This window comes from Aplysia californica, unplaced genomic scaffold (genome assembly GCF_000002075.1).
Source record: "Aplysia californica isolate F4 #8 unplaced genomic scaffold, AplCal3.0 scaffold00262, whole genome shotgun sequence".
Taxonomy (NCBI): domain Eukaryota; kingdom Metazoa; phylum Mollusca; class Gastropoda; order Aplysiida; family Aplysiidae; genus Aplysia; species Aplysia californica.
In genome coordinates, this window is record NW_004797532.1 from 7,900 (window position 1) to 30,199 (window position 22,300).

General features: G+C 38.5%; 1 protein-coding gene and 1 long non-coding RNA gene across 2 annotated transcripts; one reads left to right on the top strand and one right to left on the bottom strand.

The window, feature by feature from the left end:
- Nucleotides 1-807: 807 nt before the first annotated feature.
- LOC101860580 (coiled-coil domain-containing protein 137) lies at nt 808-17,698 on the bottom strand. The gene is made up of 7 exons (XM_005100830.2): nt 17,532-17,698; nt 12,499-12,644; nt 9,155-9,504; nt 7,546-7,616; nt 6,985-7,070; nt 1,947-2,035; nt 808-1,030 (listed from the first exon to the last, which is right to left on the bottom strand). Exons 1-7 carry the CDS (start codon nt 17,618-17,620, stop codon nt 818-820), a joined length of 1,044 nt encoding a protein of 347 aa, XP_005100887.1. The 5' UTR covers nt 17,621-17,698; the 3' UTR covers nt 808-817.
- Nucleotides 17,699-17,797: 99 nt separating this feature from the next.
- LOC118477864 lies at nt 17,798-22,300 on the top strand. Its single transcript, XR_004858660.1, has 2 exons — nt 17,798-18,155; nt 21,905-22,300. It is a non-coding gene; the product is annotated as an uncharacterized LOC118477864 (long non-coding RNA).

A 22,300-nucleotide genomic window follows, 5' to 3' on the forward strand; every position in this document is an offset into this window, starting at 1 on the left:
AGTGGTTTAAACATGTTGAATTTTCTGACTACAGTTCAGCGCTTTCCGTTGATGACGGCCTTTGTGTGACATCGCAAGCTAAGCACTTAGCCATGTTATCTTGTCACTGCCAATATGGGTATGGCAGAATGTGGAACAGCAGCTGGAGGGTCATTACACGTCTTCCTCTAAACGTGCAGACAGTGGAGTCACCTTCCCCGCACCCTTTGTTCCGTCTGGCCCCAATGTGGGGAGAGTCGAGAGGCAGGTTTAATTTACAGGAAAAGCGTAGCGAGCGACAGTCACCAACCTCCCACCTCCGCTTTTTGAGGCGAGTCCCCTCCCAGCGCCAAAAAAGGTTGGTGACAGAATTTTATCGCAGCACTAAAATTTCTCACACGTTCAGTCACCAAAAACGGTGAGTGTACTCACTCGCACTCGATACAAAAGGGCTTGGCCTAGCCTAAAGCTTTCTTTTTTGTGCAGTACCGTATCAAGCAACTTCCAATTATAACCAAGATGGATCCCGAACAAGATGAGGCTATAATTAATGCAGTGGAGAAGAGAAAAAGTATAGGTATGACAAAACAAGCCCTGAATACAGCAACAGAATCTCAATATTTTTACACTGAGAAAATGTTATAACAATGACGAACATTGATTCAAAAGAGTGAGGATGTCACCCCTTCAAAGGGGAGGCCTGGGGCTAGCTCCAGAAAGGTGACTCTCCTCTGCCTACACCTTCAGTCAGAGATGACACCTCTTGGCATCCAGGTAAGGAGACACAACAAGCATTATACCAAAAAATAATTCATGCAAATACAGTACCACTATTCCATCACTTTATTTTTGCCTTTTTCACTTTGAGTTGCCTATAAGCTTCAATAAACTCATTTCTCCTTGCATCAGCAATGACCTGCTGTCCTGATGACAGAGCTTTCCTCTTCACTGTCTGCCCGCGTTGTCTTTGCAGAGAAACGTCTACACCATTCGCAGATTCTGCCATATTTCGGATGATTGCTTCTTTCAATTCAGGCATCCTCAGTCCCGGCTGTTCATCCAAAAAGAAAATACATGATGTGTTGTCAAAACATGAGTAATTTGAGTCATGACAGTGGAATTGGACGCCTGTCATTTTTGTAGCACATGGAGTTTTTAAGTATCATCTTAAAGCATGTTCATTTATTGTCTTAAAAGTTTGAGATATTTGTAATTAATGAGGTGGGGGTTGCCTAGTGCCAGAGGTAAGATTAGCAAGAAAATGGCCACCAAAGTTTGGTGACTTTCACTTTCAAAGCTTCAATGTACTTAACTGGATTTTTGTTGTTGTTGTTGTTGTTTCTTTTTTTTTTTTTGGGGGGGGGTGCCTTTTGACTGTTTTAAAGTAAAATCTGTAGTACATACAGAAATGTTTTTTAATTGGACATTAAAATAATTAAATTATAAAAAAAACATTAAAAAAAGAAAACAAAAAATTTTATTGATTAAAAATAGCCCAAGGTGCAGAAAAGTATTTTTTTTATTCCATTATTTTGACAAGAGCCTGATTTCACCACCATGACAAAACACTGCTTTTTAGAATTTAAAGCATAAAATCAAAGCAATCCAATAAGTATTTTAAAACTTATTCCTGTAACTACTATTACGTACAGGAACACATAATATTTAACCATGATAAACTGATGATGATTTAAAATCCAAGGAGGAAGAAATTATAGATCTTGTTCGCTACTTTAACACATTGAACCACAACAAACAGGTATCTCAATCAATTCAAATGTGGATTTGAGAAAAAGCAATTATTTCATTCATGAAACCCATTTTGTTTTAAATATTTCCCCAACAACCATGTCTGTGTACAAATCTTGATAATAATATCATTCACAATGAAAAGATTTACCCAAAATAACGATAATTAGGAGTGAAAATTCAGTTACACAGCATTATCCTTTCATAATTTAACTTACTTTATCAACCCCCATAGTATCCACAGCCTTCTTCGGTCTGACAGTGAGGACTGGAGGGGCATGCACAACATCTCCAAACTCCACCTTGTCTAGATAGAAAAAGCCACACAACATGAAATGAATTTTTTTTTTTTTTTTTTTTTTTTTTGTAAAGTGTTTTACGGCGCTCGCAACTGCATAGGTTATATGAGCGCGCGGGACACTCCTAATATTTTCAGTTGGTAGGAAATTTTGAATTTTGCCCGGGTGGCAGCCGAAGCCTACTCTTATCGATTTTAGACCACCAAGGGATCTTTAACGTGCGCAACTTGCACACGGGCCCTCCGAGATTTTTCGCCCTTGTCCGAGAAGGCTAGGTGTAGATCTTTCCTACCAGAAGATCAGGGGTGTGGCAGAAAGACAGCAGTAAGGAGGAGCCAAGGAGTAGCAGTAGAAAGGCTGCAGAAAGAGTCAGGAGCCCAGAGGAGGGGGCAAAGGAGGTGAGGGGGTGGGGGCAGAAAGTGGAAATGAAAGCAGACAACAGAACATTGCTAGAGAGCAGGAAAGGAGGTGAAAGGAGACAATTTTAGAGAAGAAAATTTTTTGGTCGCTACCCGGAATCGAACCCGGGACCTTTGAATGAGAGGCCAACACCTTAACCTCTAGGCCACGAGAGCCCCCGAAATGAATTTCTTCTCAAAAAGAACCAACATATATGAAGAATGAGTTTCACTTCTACTTCTATCACAAGGTAGCAAATCACATCTGAAACTGAGCCGAAGAGAAGCAGAGCAAAGAATGAAGAGTCTGAAAAATTGGACTTTTGGGACTTGCGACTTTTCACTCTGTGAATGCTCAATGCACTTTACAGCAAAGACTACTATAAAATCTTTTTTAAAAGCTCATAATACACGCAAGCATGCATGCACGCACACTTTTGTGTGGATTTATTGATACTCTCTGTGAAATAAGTGATGTACAGAGTGATGACAGCAACAGACAGGCAGTACTTTTGGGGGGGAAGGAGAGACACGAAAGCTTGCGTTAACGTAGCGGGTAGCCCGTGTTCACGGCGTCCTCACACGTACGTTAATTCTTTTTTGCGCACCAGACCTAGATGTAGATCTAGAGAAATTACGTTAACAAGAAAGAAGAAATTTTTTTATGGTGGTGGTTGAAGAGGAGGTATATGCAAGGTCACCGCCGATTCTGGGTACATCCCACATGCAAAGAACGAGGCAAAACAGGAGAATTTAAAATGTTGCACCAAATTTTTGAAGATAACAAAACATGCTTAGCATATTTTCGCATGACGAAGGCAAGCTTCCAAAGCTTTTGGAATTATGTGGACTACATATTCAAAAATAGAATACGAACTGGAGGAAGCCCATTCCACCAATTGAAAGGCTGACAGTTACACTGGTGTAAGATGTTGCTGCAGCTGCTGTTGCTGCTTCTGTTGTTGTTGTTGTTCTTTTTTTTTCGCTGTTGTCCTTGTAGTATATGACCTACGTAAATGGACTCTACCGTATCTGTCATTTAAGAGCCCACACTGTGCCTCCCAAAGGGCATGTTCTTTTCAGGCACATTTGTTTACTTTGAAAAATGGGAGCAGAAATAAATAAACAAATAAAACGACTATTGAAATTCAGAATAACAAATTCAATAATTAACAATGATGCAAAATGTATTGACTATACCTAAATCAACATGTCAATAGAAGAAACAAAACTAAAGACCCCCCAAAAATCAGTTTGGAGACAGAATACTGAGATCAAAGTCAAGTGGCATTAATTTAATTTTAAAGTTAAAAGGGGGCAAACAAAAGATAATCAACGAAATCAGTGTCGGTGAAGCCACAGCACGTACGGAAAATGTTTGACATGCTAGACGTCTTACGTTTTTCACGTAAGCGTGAGGAAGCGTGTCGTCCGCAGTAGGCCCAGGTAATGTAGAAATAAAAGGTTGAACGCTTCCATTCGCACTTTGTGAGTACGTAAGCATATGAAAGCGGAGTATGTGGACCTTGGCTCAAATTCACCCTTTTGGATGTCAGGAAAAACAAGAACTATTTGGAATATAGCCTCACACTTAGACAAATGGGCTGCTTTCATAGTCAACAGTCCCAAAGCAGTCAGTTATCCATTTCGATCAGGCACATAACTGTTGCTAATACGAGGGTTGATTAAAAAGTAATGGAGGTTCTGAAGTGTCTCAAAAACTTTTACTGCTTTGCTATGAACCTGAAATCTTCAATCCCTTGAAATACTCTTTCCAACTTTGTATGCACGATTTCAGCCTCTTCCAGAAGGCACAGTGATTGTCAGCTTCCAATATGCTTCCCAGCTCTAAATTTACAGCTCTTGTTAGGTCCTAAATGCATTTAAACTTTCATCCAGCACACTTATCTTTCAGACAAGAAAATAACAGGAAACTCAGTTTCTAAAGGGGACACATTTTTTTCATATGGAGTTCTCTAAAGTTAATATTTATCACCGACCCAAACAAAAGTCCAGGGGGGCTCTCGAGGCCTAGAGGTTAAGGTGTTCACCTCACATTCAAAGGTCCCGGGTTCGAATCCGGGTGGCGACCGAAAAATTTTCTTCTCTAAAATTGTCTCCTTTCACCTCCTTTCTAGCTCTCTAGCAATGTTCTGTCGTCTGCTTTCGTCTCCACTTTCTACCCCCACACATTATCTCCTTTGCCCCCTTCTCTGGGCTCCTGACTTTTTCTGCAGCCTTTCTACTGCTACTCCTTGGCTCCCTCTTACTGCTGTCTTTCAGCCACACCCCTGATCTGCTGGTAGGAAAGATTTACACCTAGCCTTCTCTGACAAGGTAAAAAAATCTCGGAGGTCCCGTGTGCAAGTTGTGCATGTTAAAGATCCCTAGGTGGTCTAAAATCGATAAGAGTAGGCTTCGGCCGCCATCCGAGCAAAATTCAAAATTTTCTACCAACTGAAAATGTTTAATGTGTCCCACGTGCTCATTTGACCTTACATAGTTGCGAGCGCCGTAAAACATTTACAAAAAAATCAGACAACCCCAAAAACAAAAGTCCAGACATGTCACTCAATTCTTGTATAGGGTTATGAGGATCTTTCAAAATATGGTGCTAGATAACATCAACTGTTTTCTCGTTCACATAGAGAGGAATTTGCGTGCCCAGAATGCGAGTCATCAAAAGCAGTGTCTCTCCCTTCACTTTATACATTACCCAACGATAAAATGTTTGATATGAACAAGAAGATTCTCCACAAATACTCTGCAAAATTTTCACAAACTAGTTTATAACGGTTTGCAAAGTTCATAGTGTATAGATATATATAAAATAGATGTTTTCTTTTGTGTACTTAAACTAAAGTGCGGTAAAAAATTTGTGGTGCAACTTATCCTCAAATACCTCAGGGTGAATCAATGTCCCCCATATTTTGCACAGCAAATTGTATCAATTTGTCTTGACTTAATCATAATTTTCCACAACAATTGAAGTTAGATTAAAAAACTTTTCTTCATTGATTTATATAAAATACAATAATTCTCCTTCACACGGAAAGTGGGATTGTTAACAGCATGTCCTGCTTTTTACATCATTTTGTACAAGTAGTATATGGCCTACGTCACAGCTCACCAATGACAATTTTTAGTGGAAAAACTTGTTACAAGAAATTAATTTCATAGTGAACACATTTTTTGCTTTAAAGGTGCCCAAAAGATGCATTCAATAAGCATAAAATATCACGATCAGAAAAAAAGACGGACTTGCTTTTAAAAGCGATATTGCCCTAGCTGTAAACTTTTTAAAATCTGTAGAAACCACGCACTTGGATTTTTTTATTAGTATTTATTAAGGAATTTTCTAGAATACAGCAAGCAGATGTTAATTAAAATATTGATCTGTTTAAGACAAATTGATACAAATCATTGTGAAAAAGTTGGAGAACCTATGTTTGATAGTGTTGAAGAGACATCTGAAAATAAGTTGTGTCACAAATTTTTGACTGCACTATAACTGCCTCCAGAGGACAACCCATCCTTAGTGACGTCATAAAATAAATAGAGTGAAGTCACATAAAAACGCCTATTGTTGGCTCAAAAGCAGAGAGGTTATAGATTAGTTATGAGTACATGCATAGATTTTATGACAGAAGCTTATATCTTGGCCACTTGATAGCAACTTCCATTACTTTTGATCTACGCTCATACTTTCACCACGGATGTTTTTGTATGAAAAGCTATCCACATTGCTACATTTATCATGGATATATTCTAACACGCAGAGGCATACAGCAAGACTGGCATTTTTATATATTCAGCATTCCATTGGCAAAGGAAAAACAACAGTAAAAAGGAATCTAAAAAAAAAATTGTTTAGATTCAAAACAAAACATGTGTAGAAGTAAAAAAAAATGTTCACTAACATAAAATAGTCACTAGACCCTATCAATGCCTTGTTCTTTTAAGTTGCTTTTTTGGTAACGACGGAATACGTACATGGAGCTTCCTCTTATACTTGCGCATATTTAATGTGTATTCGTAACTGGCTTCAAAGGCAAACCCTTCAAAACTCTTTTCTATAAAAAATAAATTGTGTGGTCACTGGCCAGGTGGTTAGGCTGTCAGACTCACAACCATAAGGTCCTGGGTTCAAATCCCATCATGTGCCCGCCGCGGTGTCCTTGGCAAAAGCACTTTACCACCAGCATTTTCCTCACTTCAGCCAGTTAGGAATGGGTACCCAGCTATAGACAGCAAAAGATCTTGTCATTTTGTTCGTATTTGAACACTTAACCAGCTGCTTGCACTGTATGAATCTCCCAGGAAGCTGAGAGTGTTTCTGAGTGCTCTAGGTTTTGCTTGGGTAATAGTATAGTGTGAAGTGCTGTCGAGCAGGAATATGCGCTATACGAATGCCCTATTCATTAAAATATTATTATAAAATGATGCTCAGACCCCTTTCTTCATTTTCCACAAAAGTTCCAATCACATAATCAAAACGTAAAATACAGTAGCAAGCAGTGAAAGAAAAAAAAAATTATATTATACAGACAGTGGTTTACCTTGTAAAGCATTAAATCCAGTGAGTTTTTCTTGCTTTTTCTCTTTCAATACTTCAGCCTTCAACTTTTTCTTGTCTGCTAAACGCCTGAAGAAACAAGGTTTTTAAAAAAAAAACATAATATCAAAAGATGCCATCTTTAAAAAACATATAAAGCATCACTTGGGATGCAGCTGGAAGTTAGTAGGTACATTTTTTTTCCTCCCCATATTAACAACAAAAAAAAGCACGACTCATTCACATATCATGAGCCACATAATTTTTAATCTTCTTTGCCATATCGACAGGCTGAAGGGCTAGAACTCAAATGACCTCTGGATCAGAAAAGTAAAGTAAAGTAAAGTAAAATCACAAAAGTAGTTCTATCAATTTTGAACAGTTTTAAAGGAGAAATCCTCAATGACAAATCACAAACAATGACAGTACATAAATTGCTAAATAAAAGGAACACTATATCACAAAACATGGGCCCTTTGTTTCTGCTAAAAATTATCAGATTTCTTTATATTTACAGCGACAGACAAAACATAGACCTAATTTGTCTGAACATCAAGATACTTACTGTTTCTTTTTTTCATTCAGTTTTGACTTTTTTGCTTTGACCATCATCCCAATTTTTTTCTCATCATCAACCTGAAAAGTAATGCATAAAAAGTTTCATCAACAGGTTGGCAGAGGACTCTTGCAAGAATCCAGTAACGAAACTACAAAAATTATGAAACAAGCAAAGAAGAAAACCAAGAAGAAATTCAAAAAGCACTTTGCATGAGGGGGGAGTTATTAAAAAAATACAGACCAACATCATCTGCAGGAAACCTCAGAAAAAAAGCAATCAAGATTCAAAAGCTAACGAGTATACATGAAACATTTACCAGAATTATTTATTATTTGGACCTGGTTGTTGTTACAAAAGATGTTGCTGTTCATGTTGTTGTTGATAAAGAATATAAATTTACAGGAGAGAGCATGATAATAAGGAGATAAAAATAATGCAAGCAATGAAGAGAAAAAGAAATAGCAGACAATATCACTACACCGTCTACAAACAGAAAGACAGAAAATAAATCAGAAAAGGGACAGTAAAACACACGAAATCAATGAGTCAAGTATTTTACTTTTAAAAACTTTTTTAAAGCAATTAGGCCCGACTTGAAATAGCTCATGAACTAAATAGAAGGAAAGTAATCAGTTCTTTTTGACTCCTTATCTCCAGCAAGCCGCTCCCAGCAGCTCATGGTCAGACAGCTGTGCTGGTGAGCCGCTGGCAGTGGCTCGGGCACATTCCTTTACGGCGACTTCGACGTCAAATTACTTTTCTGCAATTGCCAAAAACAGGTCTCGTATACCAGGAGTTCATTCACTCGATGAAAAACTATCAAAATAGGTTCACTTGATTCGATTTAATGACCAATTTAGTGACGTATTTGTCACTTTCAGATTTTGTACCAAAACAGGCCCCTCGCATAATGGATGTACCCCCCCTCAAAGATAAAGAATTAAACAAATGTTGTACAGCCCTATTGCAACAATTTAGACATTTCAAGATCAGGTTGTTCAAATCTGAAAGATGTCAAGACAAGGCAAAGATGGCAGTGACTGCAATCCAAATCGACATAAACTATTGAATATGAAGGTGGCAAGGACAGGCGGGCTAGCCCCAGATAGAAAAAAGGGAGATGGCCCACTTAAGATCTTTGGTGAGTACACACTACATGCTTTGTTGACACAAGAAGACAATGGTGTCCCGTAGATAGACCTAATTCATCTACACAGCCGATGTCATTAAAATTTTTAAGGCAGCCATAAAAGTAAACACAATCACAAGGACGAGTGAAAAACCACTCGGCCATTGTTGTTGCTTTTGTCTGAATGTAAATGAAGGAATTTTTTGGTACATTTTATTGGTCGGCCTTTGTTGGAACGACTGTCACTCGTCCTAGTGTTTCGTGTAAATGGGAAGTCAAATAAAATTTCTACCTTGCCTATGGAATAAATTAATATCCTACATTACATATGCAAAGCAAGGAGCTAAACCATTGCACTAAAGGACTAAAAAACACATAATGACAGAACCAAACCCACACAAAACTGCAAACAGGTTGAGTCTAAGAGCAGAAATATTTAGCATAAAATAACAATAATTCAGGACATTATCGGACATAGACACTTACATCATACTGCTCATCAATTTTAGCCTTAGCTAAAACCACATTTGTTTCTCGGTCCACTCTTCTCATAAATTTTGCTTGTGACTCATCATTCCTGCGTTTGAACTGAAAGGGTTCGACAAACGGTTTATTGGGTTTAAGGTTATCAATATACTCTTCAACATCCTCCTGTTTGAACTTGGATTTTTTCCCCTTTTTTCCAGGTTCCTTGGTCATGTCAGCTGAATGCTTGGGGGTTCTTTGTTTCTTTTTCTTTTGTGGTTTCTGTGATGGTGTAGAAATGGCAGCCGGCTTTGATTCAGGACTCTTTGATCCAAGTGGAGTGCCAAACTTACTGTCATATTTCACAGAACCTGTAGAACAGAAAGAAGAAAAAAACGTCTTAACGCACAGGAAACAATTTTCTTCGAATACAAAATAAAATTAATGTCTTTTATAGAATACATCTCACTGCGCACCAAGATTCGACTCTTTAACTCCAACGTCAAGTCTGTGCTCCTCTACGGCTGTGAAACTTGGAAGACAACAAAGACAGTACTGAATAAAGTCCAGATTTTCATCAACAGATGTATGAGGAGTATTCCAAGAGTCAAATGGCAGGATAGAATAAGAAAAGAAGAGCTGTGGGAAAGGACAGGACAAAAGAATATAGAAGTAGAAATAGGACTAAGAAAGTGGCAATGGATGGGACACACCTTAAGAAAGCCCAGCGGAAACATCACAAGACAGTCACTGCAGTGGAACCCACAAGGAGCACGAGGCAGGGGTAGGCCACGGGAAACATGTAAGAGATGCGTGGAAAGGGACATGAGAGAGATGATGCTCACTTGGAACGAGCTTGGAAAGATGGCTCAGGACAGAGATAAACGGAAGGAGCTTGTATGTGGCCTATACCTTGCCAGGGGTGAAAGGCATTGATGATGATGATAGAATACTAAAGGCACTGAGCAAATATAAATATTGCAGAAAACAGAAGCACTCTAAGTGATCAAAGACTGCTTTCCTCCTCCTGAGAGCATGTGAAGTAAACAACACTACAACACAGTTGGTCAGGAGTTAGAAAATAGAACCAAAGAACACCAGTATAACATGCGGCCTTCTAATAATGTCAGGAAAAATATAAGAAACAAAACATCTCCTCATATTAAAACAATATAAAATACATAACAATAATAAAGTCAAATATAATATTTTTCCCCTTAACATGATAAGTAAGTCATCTATGTAATTCTATACAAAGGTGTAATTCAACTCCAAGAACGCCTTTTTCGTTTAAACTAAATAAAAGCTTATGTATATTGTCCCATTCATCAACGACTATTAAATACAGTCGAACCTGCGATGACGGCCACCTGTACAAACGGCTACTTTCCATTCCCCCCCTTGCGTTTTTTCGATATAATTTTACTGTGTAAAACGGGCACCTGACAAAACGTGGCCGCGGCCACATTATCTTATCTCACAACCCCTATCACACCAAACAATAAAACCTGTCATAGACGGCCACCTTAGTGACTCCATTACATGTTTTGTCATAAATTATGCACTGGCCCCTGATGCTGTGGGCGAGCTGGCTTGATCCATTCCCCTGTCGTTACTGTCAGGTAGTCCCTCCAACCGATCACTTTGCTCACGCCCCTCCCACTGTTGACAAATAAGTAACACATTTTTGCTGCAGATGATGGAAGCGTGTGATCCCTCATAACCGAGACGTGTTATCAGCACGTCTCGCTCATAACCCATAAGCCCCACCCACAACTCATACACACAAATTGTAAGTGAGAGGAGTGGTCACTGTTTACCCAGTCAATAACAAAGTAACAATGGACGTCAACATGAACTTGAGACAGAAGCGTCCTTCGTTCTCCAAGCGGAGGCGACTCATGTGTTTGTTTTTACCATAGCACTCAGTCCTCCTTATCTGACACATTTTGTTTTATTGTCACCTTTGCACAAAAGCAGCAACAAAATAAAAAAAGAAAACAAAGCCCAGTGAAAACAACAACAACAATGCGGCTATCTTCAGTTGGGACCTCAGAAAGGAAAGGTTCGTTTTTTTCATCTTGACCAGTCCTGCCTAAGACGGCTACCTGTTTTATACAGCCACTTTTCTCCTTGACAATAGGTGGCCGTCTTACACAGGTTCGACTACTGTATGTAATCAGACAGAGATTGGGTGATGATCCACTTGAATATAGTCTGCCACAATGTAACACTATTCTACTTGACGGTCTACCACCAGACCAGTCTAACAACTGTTACACTTGATGGTCTACAACAATCCACATACAAAACATTTTCCTCCTGCTTTTATACAAGCTTGTGACTTTCATTGGTTGTGTTAAAAATGTTTTGGCCCTGAAAATTGAAAGGGACCATAAATCTTTTGGAGGCTGCAGTTTGAGCTTGTCGGGGAGGGGGGTCAGGGAAACTGGCCATCCTCTTTATTGAAGGTAGTTATCAATCAGAGTGTGGGAGCGATAATATAAAATTACCCGCACAGACCTACACACATCCATCCATCCACATCCACCCACCCACATACGACAATAGTAAATGACAGTTGCAAATGCCACCACCTTTGAAAATTTGATCTATCGTCCCAGCGCCTGGTCATCAACAACATCCCATCTTGTCACTTGCTGACCTTACAACCACCTTTTTTGTCCTAGTGACAAAGCACAGGTAGACAGGTCAATCTGGCAGGACTTACAATAGAACCGATTATCACAGTAGACCATCTAGTGAACTGGCACCATTAATTGTTAGCAGAGGTAGAAACATTCAAAAAGTGAATTTATTAGATCGAAGTGACTATTTCTCCGAACGTTCGGGAAAATAAGGTTGAACTCTATTTCTCCTAACTGTTTCCGATCTCGAGAGTTTTTGAGTTATTTGCGAGATTTACGCGTCATCTTTCATTCTGCCATTCTGTGAGGACTGGGTTTTAAAGCATTTCTTGCATCAAATTCAATTTCTAGAGCTAGAGATTTTTAAATGTCTGAATATTCAGGTACTTCAGTTGTGGTTGGGGCAACGTTCCCGGACTATACTTCCTTCATTTGAAAATACCTTCAGAGGGTACTGCGAGAAAACAAGACTGCTCGACCTTGGCACTAACCTATTTTGCATTATAGTCACCCAGCAAAAACTAAAATCCTTCATGTAAAAATAAAAATCCCTCCAAACCCCCCCCCTCCCACCCGTTCACACCTTAAACATAGAGAGACACACACACACACACTCCATTTGCTTATTAACAACAAATCTCGAGAACGGAAACCGTTCGGAGAAATAGAGTTCAAGTTTATTTTCCCGAACGTTCGGAGAAATAGAGCCGACCTTACCTTGTTCAGGTGTTAAGAACTTGTTCTTGCTTTTTTTCCTTCCACCAGAATTCTTCGCATCATCAATTATGTATCCTAAACGTTTCAGTTTCTTTGGTATTTCTTGAATTAAACTCTTGGGTGTCTGGTTGAGATCTTTACTGCGGCTGAAAAAGAAAAAATTATGTTTATCAACATTATTAATAGAACAAAATATTTATAAAGGCACAAACTAAACATTTCACTCATTCATATTATGACCAAGATATTTATGGGAAAAGGTAATTTAGAAATATTACAACTTTGATTAAAAGAAGGCTGTAGTTATTCGCACAGGATGTGTGAATACTGTGTGATTACTACTATGAAATTTTATTCGCACAGGGTGTGTGAATACTATGAAATTTTATTTGCACAGGGTGTGCTACAAAATATTATTGGCACAGGGCGTTTCAAAAGAAGGATGGAAATTAATTGGGCCTAGCATTTCCTCATTTTTTCCACCTCATCATTTAGGGACAAAGATCATGTATAACAAGATAGTTCACTCCTCTCTTTGAGCCAATTAAAAAGTGTCCTCAAAATTTGGTGCCCTCTTCAAAAAAGTGCGGACTTTGCAAACAGGGTGGGTTACCCTACTTGTGTGAAAAACAATAAAACTGAAATTAACAGACTGTGCTTATATCCTATTCTTCTTCTGGGGAAACGAAAGAGAGCTTCAAAACAAAGCACAAAGGCTCAAGCGCCATCTGAAGCAATGCGTGGACTTCTGCGAACACTTTTCGGGCTGAGTGAACATAAATGTGCTATCTTTGGTAGGGATAGATCTGATTCTAATTGTGCAATGCGATACGAAAACCCCCACTCAAATTGGAATTCAAGTTGTGTATTGTGTCAATGATAATGATAATGACTCAAGTCTCTCTTTTTTTCTTTTCCTTGCGCCTTGAGAGAGAGAAAGAGAGAGAGAGAGAGAGAGAGAGAGAGAGAGAGAGAGAGAGAGAGAGAGAGAGAGAGAGAGAGAGAGAGAGAGAGAGCCTTGCGCCTTGAGAGAGAGAGAGAGAGAGAGAGAGAGAGAGAGAGAGAGAGAGAGAGAGAGAGAGAGAGAGAGAGAGAGAGAGAGAGAGAGAGAGAGAGAGAGAGAGGGAGAGAGAGAGGGAGAGAGAGAGAGGGAGAGAGAGAGAGGGACGAGTGTATGCTTTAACCCTAAAAAAACTAAAACAAGTATGAAATTATACTATAGTGTACAGTTGTTTTATCATTTAAAGCCTTTTTTGCCAAACGTGGTGCTTATTGGCCCACAGGGCCATATAAAATTTCCCCTAGAAATTTATTATTTGCCCACAAAATTACGAGTTATCTCCCCTGTCTGTGTTTGACCCCCCACCCCTCAAATTCAGAAATGATAATTTTAAAATGAAAATACAACAACAAAATCCCCATTAAATATCAGAGAAATTATTTTATATATATATATATTATAATTATACACTTCTCTAAGGCTTAATTAATATATTTTACACCTGAAAGTAAGTCAATTTCTACTATAATATTAGATCTAGATCTAGAATGACTCCCAAACCAACAAGATCCCAAAAGATACAAAAACTCATTTGTGTTATAAGGATACAGAATGCTAATAGTAAGAGCCGTATTTATTATTTATTATTCAATCTTAATAATCAAAAACTATTAACGCTAGAGAAAGAACGAAAAGTCCTCTCATCTTCAAAAATAGCTCAACAAATTAGTCCATCAATCCCATATTTTAAATTGAGAATGTATAGTTTTCCAATCCAATGCTAAAAATAAAAAGATGAACAATAGCTAAGAAGTAGAACAAGTTGGGACAATACCATGTATGAAATACATTGAAAAACAACGCTTTAAATGGCCCATGTGGGCCAATAAGCCCCAGCTTATTTGCCCATGTGGGCCAATAAGAGCTGCCTTTGCCAAAAGGTGGGATACCCTGAGACAAAGGAGGTCCAAAAATCAATGTAGGCTCGACCCTGTGCGAATAATATTAACGCAGTGGCTATTTTTACGGCGAGCCGTAAAGATAGCCTCCCAGGCTATTTTTACGGCGTGCCGTAAAGATAGCATCCCAGTGAGTCCCAGGCTATTTTTGCGGCGATCCTCGAAAAGCGACACTACTCCGCCTCTCATGTACGCGACATGCCTCAATGTATTAGATCTAGGCCTATAGGGGCGTTCAAAATATAAACTTACAGCTCAGAGGGGAAAGGGTGTCTTTGGTTCCTGTAAGAAAAGTGTAAGATTGGGTGGGGAGGTTAACCAAATATGACACTTCTGTGAGATGAACGTTTTGCTCATGACTGGGAAGAAAAGGTAAAAAAAAAAGTGGATAAATGCCAGTAACAAGTCCCAGATCTGCATGATCACTGCAGATCCCCGTTGTTTTTTTGTTTTTTGTTGTTTTGGTTTTTTTTAGGGGGGGGGGGGGGGGGTACAAATAATTTTGAAATTATGATGAAAATTTTGTAGGTGGATATCTAATTTCTTAATGTTTCTTCGTAACTTTGCAACTGTTTTGTTGATCTTTTAGTGTCTTGATATCTTTTATTTGTAAGGCACGTACCTATTGCATTGACAAGAGTCTCAATGTCTTCCACATATATGCGTTTCTTTTTAGTCCATATGGTTTGATTAAATTGTAGTAACTGAAATGATTTTTTTTTTTTACAAGCTGGTTAAAAAAAAGCCACGTATAGTACAGGTATCTTTAAAATAATAATGAAAGTTGAAGATCGGAAAAAGTACTAATATTAAATTGGTGTAGGTGGGGGTTGGAGACAAATGGGAGAAAAGTGGTATTAGGTTTTGTGTTTTAAAAAAGTCTCCAAAAGTGTAAAATTATATTTGAACAGCCCCAAAGGTTTTCCATTTCCTCCTCTTCACCGTCATTCTATTCTCTTCTTCATCTTCCTTCTCCCTTCCTCCACCACCACCTCTTCCTTCTTCTCCCCACCATCATCATTCACCCTCTCTTTATCATCACCACCACCATCACCTCCTCGTCACTATCATTACCATCATCACTGCCACTGCCAGCATCATCATCTCATTCACTGACATCACTACATGTACCACACCCACAAGAAGAGCGGCCATTTTGAAGTTAACACTTTTGGCCTTGGGAATGCCGTTAAAATGTTCCTCCTTCCTTACAATTTGCACTGAGCAGATTTTTGATAGAGGTGTGAATTTTTTTTGTGTGTTCACAATGATTAATTTAATTATTGTGATGAAATTTCAGGGTACAGGAACACATATATATTTTTTTACATTCTAATATCAAAATTTTGCTCAGTACGATTGACCATAGTATCTGTATCTACCATTCCACCAATTTTCATGCAATTTTGTTAGAGAGTAAGAAGCCTTCGGTTTTTAAAAATTATTGTTTGTTTTGCATGTTGGTGCTGTTTCCATTCCATGGCAACTTTCATATTTTCCGACTTATCAAAATTTACTTTCTTCATTATTTCTTATGCGCGTATAATTTTTTTTCCTAAATATGAATCGGAAAAAGAATCACCCTTGGGGTGAGCTGTTCCCCGTAAAGATGGACAGTAATAATATGAGCACATCAGAAACAAAACACAAAAACTTTAAAAATGCTATCTATTTTATTATTTGAAAGAATCCCACAACAACAAGGTCCTAGTAAAGAACATAAAAACATTGAATTGTTTAAGTCCAGAATAAAGACTATAATTATGATAATACTACTAATAAAGGACATTTAATTATAGTGCCTTACTCTCGGTTTTAACCAGCTCAAAGTATGTTACATTAGTTTGGTCATTTAGTAAAATTGAAATGTAGTATAAAATAACAAATAAGGTAGAGCCTACAAGGCCTACAAGCCAAGACGGAATTTATAAGACTGAAAAACGTGTTCTACGTCATCAGTTTGTGACCGCCGTAAAAAGAACATTTCAGTTAATACAATTTAATCAAACCATACGAACTAGAAAGAATGCATATATATGTGGAAGACATTGAGACTGTTGTCAATGCAATAGGTACGTGCCTTACAAATAAAAGACATAAAGACACTAAAAGATCAACAAAACAGTTGCAAAGTTACAAAGAAACATTAAGAAAATAGATATCCACCGACAGAATTTTCATCATAATTTCAAAATTATTTGTAAACCCCCCCTCTAAAAAAACCCAACAAAACAAAACAAAAAAACAACAACAATGGGGATCTGCAGTGATCATGCAGATCTGGGTCTTGTTACTGGCATTTATCCACTTTTTCTTCCCAGTCATGAGCAAAATGTTCATCTCACCTCCCCACCCAATCTTCCACTTTTCTTACAGAAGCCAAAGACACCCTTTCCCCTCTGAAGTGTAAGTTTATATTTTGAACGGCCCCTATACTATAGGCCTAGATCTAATACATTGAGGCATGTCGCGTACATGAGAGGCGGAGTAGGGTCGCTCTTCGAGGATCGCCGTAAAAATAGCCTGGGACTCACTGGGAGGCTATCTTTACGGCACGCCGTAAAAATAGCCTGGGAGGCTATCTTTACGGCTCGCCGTAAAAATAGCCACTGCGTAATATTAATTAAGAAGTGACTATTTCTCCGAACGCTCTGGCAAATAAAGTGGTTGAATTCTATTTCTCCGAACGGTTTCTGATCTTGAGATTTTTTTGTTAAATTTGCGAGATTTAGGCGTCATCCTTTCATAATTTCATTCTGCTATTCTGCGAGGACTGGGAGGAAGCATTTTTGGCATCGAATTCAATTTTTAGAGCCAAAGATTTTTAAATGTCTGAATATTCAGATACTTCGAGAGCAGTGGTTGGGGCAACGTTCCCTGACTATACTTCATTTGAAAATACCTTCAAAAGGTACTGCAAGAAAACAAGACTGTTGACTTTGGCAGTAACCTATTTTGCATTTAGATTTTAGTCACCGAGAAAAAACTAAAATTCTTCATGTAAAAAAAAATCTCCCCCCCCCCCGTTCTAGAATCTAGAAGTAGCCATAGAATCTAGTAGCTCGAAAACTTACACGCCTTTGCGATCCCCATGATAAAACGGGTCGATTGCCTTTATCTTTTTCTGTTTCCTACTCCTCTGCGGCTTGCCAATTTTACCCATGGCTAGACCACTCGAGTAGATCTAGTCTCGACACTTTCGTTTCACCAACACGCTGTCTCCCACTCCCTGTGGAGGAAACTGTAGTAAACAGTACACTACCTGACCCGGAAATACAAGATCTACCAATGATATAAATCGGAAATTTCCGTTGTACTAAAATGCCTGGTTGGCTTTAAGTTTCTGGTCACTAATTTTATTCCTTAGTTAAGACAATTCGTAATTTTTTATGCTTACTGACAAGAGTCCCTTCACGTACACAATAATTTGACTATTTTCTGCAAGTCTATAACATTTTAGGATTAAAGAATGAGCAAATTTTCCATCATTGTAAGAATCTAAAAATAAAACTTTTTAAAACAAACTTAGAACTTTCAGTCACTGTACACGGGGGGAAAATGGCATGTTTACATTTTACATGAAACGAATGTAGAAGTATCCGAACTTCGCCGTTCGCCTTTCAGTCAATCATCAATGTCACTTGTGGATTTCGGGACAGGTCTCCTCTAGTAAAGAGCCCCAAGTTCTTGGTCACAACGTATGATTCTTAATATTGATATGGTCTTGTCTAATGTTGCAATCTCTTGACCTGAATGTGAAAGAAGCAGTTCCGTATGAGACTGTGACGTTTGATGCGCGGCGAGCTAAGATATCAAACCTAACGACTGCAAAACATCAAATTATGGTAAAATCAGGGGGGCACCTGAAACCCCCCCACCTTATTTTTATTAGGTCTTTGGGGCAAGCCCCCCTGAAATGGCAAGATAACGTTGTGGTCTGATACTGTATATAATGAACATAGCTTTTAAAAGTATTGTCTGTAGGCTCCTCCTGGAAGTTACTGACAAAAGAAAAAATTTCATTGGCAGTCAATCGTCCTTCTCCTTGGTGCCAAACGTGACACTTCACATCATCATTGGTTACCAAATTATAAAAAATATAGACAGTTAATTTGGTCCTGTTATGTTATAGTGCAGCAGATGCTTTCAACGCCGTACTAACAATCCGCTTCCAAGTCCATGCACGCTAGACATATAATCTGGTCCCATCCAATGGGTTTTGTGCAAGCTTCATGTTAGATTCTTTCTTCTACCTTGCAAACATCACATTGATCTTTCCGACACATACAACAACAGGTTGCTCTATTTGGATCCCTTTGAAAGATGTCTGAGATGACGTGTGACTCTTTCCGTTTTCTTTGGTAGGCCTACTCTCTATGAAGGCCTCTCGGGCTTTGAAAGTGTAAGTCAAGATACATTTTGCCTGTATTTTGTCTGTAGTAATGGGAAAACAATTTCGTTAAATTTGACCAATTTGTCGAAGAATTACTTATCACAAAATTGCTTGTCCTCTTCTGCTCTCTGGTAATATGGCAATGGCGGAGCTCCCATCTCCAAGTCATGTAAACTGTCTTTGCAACAGTCACAAATGACCACTGGGTGTGTAGTTGTATACAAACTTATTGTTTTGCCTGTAGGTAGAATGTAAGAGCTGTGTTTTAAATTGAAGTGTAGAGCTGGAGAGTTGAAGTTGAAGCTTTGTTGAAGAGAGAATTTTCGGAGCAAATGTTTATGAGTTGCTTTATTTTTTTATAACAATTTAAGTATCATCTCTATGGCACTGTTTAACTAATCAATGATTCAAGAATGGCACATGCTAGACACAGCAAGAGGCACACACTTAAAGTGAATTAGGAAACGCGAAAAGTCGCGATAAAAATATTTTCCAATAGAGTTGTACTGAATGTGAAATGAGCCCCCCTTAGCTGCCAATCATAAACTTTAAAAAATGTATTCGTCAGTAGCTTTTGCCACAATTTACCAACGTGGCACACACTTCAGTATTAACATATTAATTGATGCCATCTTGCCCTTTCCCATTTACACTACCAAACTTAGTTTTTGATTTTATGCAAACTGCCTTAACAAAATCATCTGGCTATCGATAGGGTTCGATCTGAGTCGAAGTTTGATGTGACCCTCCAGTCTGTTATGACAAACGCCACAGTCGTGTGGGTAACGCCGCCTACGCTACAGGTGAACACCTCAACATTCAACCGCCCATTCGCCACCGGGCTGCAAAAGTTGCACTTGGGTGGTTGAATCACGTGGAAATTGGGAACTGGTGTGACATAGGCAATCGATTTATTGAAGGATCGAAACGCTTTGCAGTAATCTTTCAAACTCGGGATTTTAACATTAGGTATATCAAAGGTTGTACTGTGTTAAGGGATCAAAAAGTGATTTTCGAAAATTTTGTCACTTAGGACTTAGGCGGTTGAATCACACAGCTGGTGATATATAGAATCTATACCATTCAAAGGCTCCACTAATGGTGACCTAATTATGTCTTGTTGACCTCGCTCAAGCTCAAGAGTCACAGAGGCGAGACTAAAAGGATATATACCCATAGCAAGAAATGAACCAATCACTCTTAACTGTGAGCAGTTGCTTGATTGCTCCAGAATACACACAGCATGTGCGTGGAATTGTGTGTGTAGGCTATTGCGAACAGTCCGAGATCGCATTATTTATAGACTGCCTACTGTGGGAGATGTTCAGCTGATTCACATTTGAGATTTGAGATCTTTTTTAATATTAGACGTAGAGCCCAGTTTCCTACAGAATAGGCATGTTGGCTATACTATAAAAATGGTCCAGCCGTTGACAAAATTCTGAAACAAATGGATATAAGAAAGGAAAAAAAAAAAAAGCAAATAAGTGAAGCAGCTTCCATGGCACTTTTATTCAAATTTTCCAATCAGGGACTCAAGTGTCTTAGCGTGAACTCAATCTGGCCCCACATTGTAACATTGTCTCCTGGTTTGGTGGCGAGACCTGTAACAGGAACATTGAATGTAAAGTAGGTGCTGGGTGCTTTTTGATGTGCACTACATGTATAAATAATCACAATTATTATTTTCACTAGGCGGCATCCTGTGCCTTTCAAATGATGTCTTGTCAACCTCGTTGAGACTAAGACACTAGGAAAAGAAAGATAAGGATGAGGAGCAAATAATGGCAGTGGAAAAGAAAGGAGAAACATAACTAATAAATTGATAGTGGATATTCTATGTTATTAAGAATGATCCTATTTTTACTTAAACATTTGTTACAGTGTATGTTAACATGATCCCTGTCGATAACAGGGTAGGCTACGGCTATAACAGGGACATCATGTTTGTCCCAGCAGTCAATAATGACCATTTAGGTGCCAGTGAGGTCTTGAATGGTGTGAGATGCCTGACCCTAAATTTGGAACAAACACTGAAGATTAATGGTGTGTATTATTGTCTTTATTGGGACAATCCCTGTAATTCCATCTCTTTCAAAATAATCAACAAGTTGTTTTTTATCATCGTTCTATTAATGGGAGGTTATCTGGAGGAACTTTTTTTTTTTTACAACTTTTTAAAAAACATTCTGCCCCCCCCCCCCCCCCCCCCAATGTTATCCTGCTTGAGCTTTCGCAAGCAACAAACTATGTGGTTCTCTATTTAATTGCTTGGTTATTAACCGTTCTGTGAGGGCTGTGAGTGTGCGTAAGGTATTTGAGATAACCAAAATGTTGATTTCTTGGATACTTGCTGTCCTAAATGAATCTTATTGCCCCTCCTCCACTGCAGTGCTGTGCAATAATCGAGGTTTTCATAGTCGATTACAATCGATTTTCAGATTCAGAGTCGACGATCGATTAATAAAAAAAATGGAGTTGTGAAAGGGTGGGAGGGACAGGGACGCAAGCCATGAAGATGCAGCTAGGCCCACAGAGTGTGTAGGCTCAGGGATGCAGGGATCGGAATCGCTGGGGGGGTTGTTTTTTGCTTTTTTGTTTGCTGTTGTTGTTTTGTTGTTGTTTTGGGGTTTTTTTTTTATCTTCAATTTATTTATTCATGCTAGATCTAGATCTAATAAAGTTTTGGTGAAACCTCATGTTATTTTAAGGTGAAACTAAGGTCGTCATAAAATTATATTATTTCAAATTTCAAATCATAAACATTACAAATAATTGAAGATCGATGTATAAATATAGACTCTAGATCTAGATCTAGTAAAGTTTTGGTAAAATCTCATATTATTTTAAGATGAAACTGAGGTCGTACAGTGAAAAAAAAATGCCACCATGATCGACATCGAACATGGCTCGAAAATCGATTTCGATCATGAGCATCGCGATAATCGACGATCGATTATCATAGTCGATTATGCACAGCACTACTCCACTGTGGCTGATTCTGTGTTAAGTTGTTTGACTGTTTGTAATGTTTTAAAACATTTTTTTTTCCAGGACAAATCACAGTCATTCGTTCCTGCATGAGAAAGGATTTCTGAAATGGAGAGGAATTTCGATGCTGCCAGGCAGTCACCACGTGGGCTTTTCAGCATGTTGTCAAACTAGTGATGCCTGATAATTATCCGAGGATGCATAATTTCTCGTAAAAATTGGTTCTTTTGTTCATACAATTGTCTAAAAAGTATACAAACATACTTTAGTACATGTAAGTTAATCACCAAGTTCTCGGCTTGTTCCGATTATCCATTGAAAATCATCCTACTCCTACCATGGTTTTTTGTCGGTTAAGAACTCCATTCAGCAAATTGTTGAATAAACACTATGCATTGGAAGTGAAGTTGAAGGGTATAGGAATGTGCACTGCAAATTCAGCAAAAAGTGAAAGCAAAA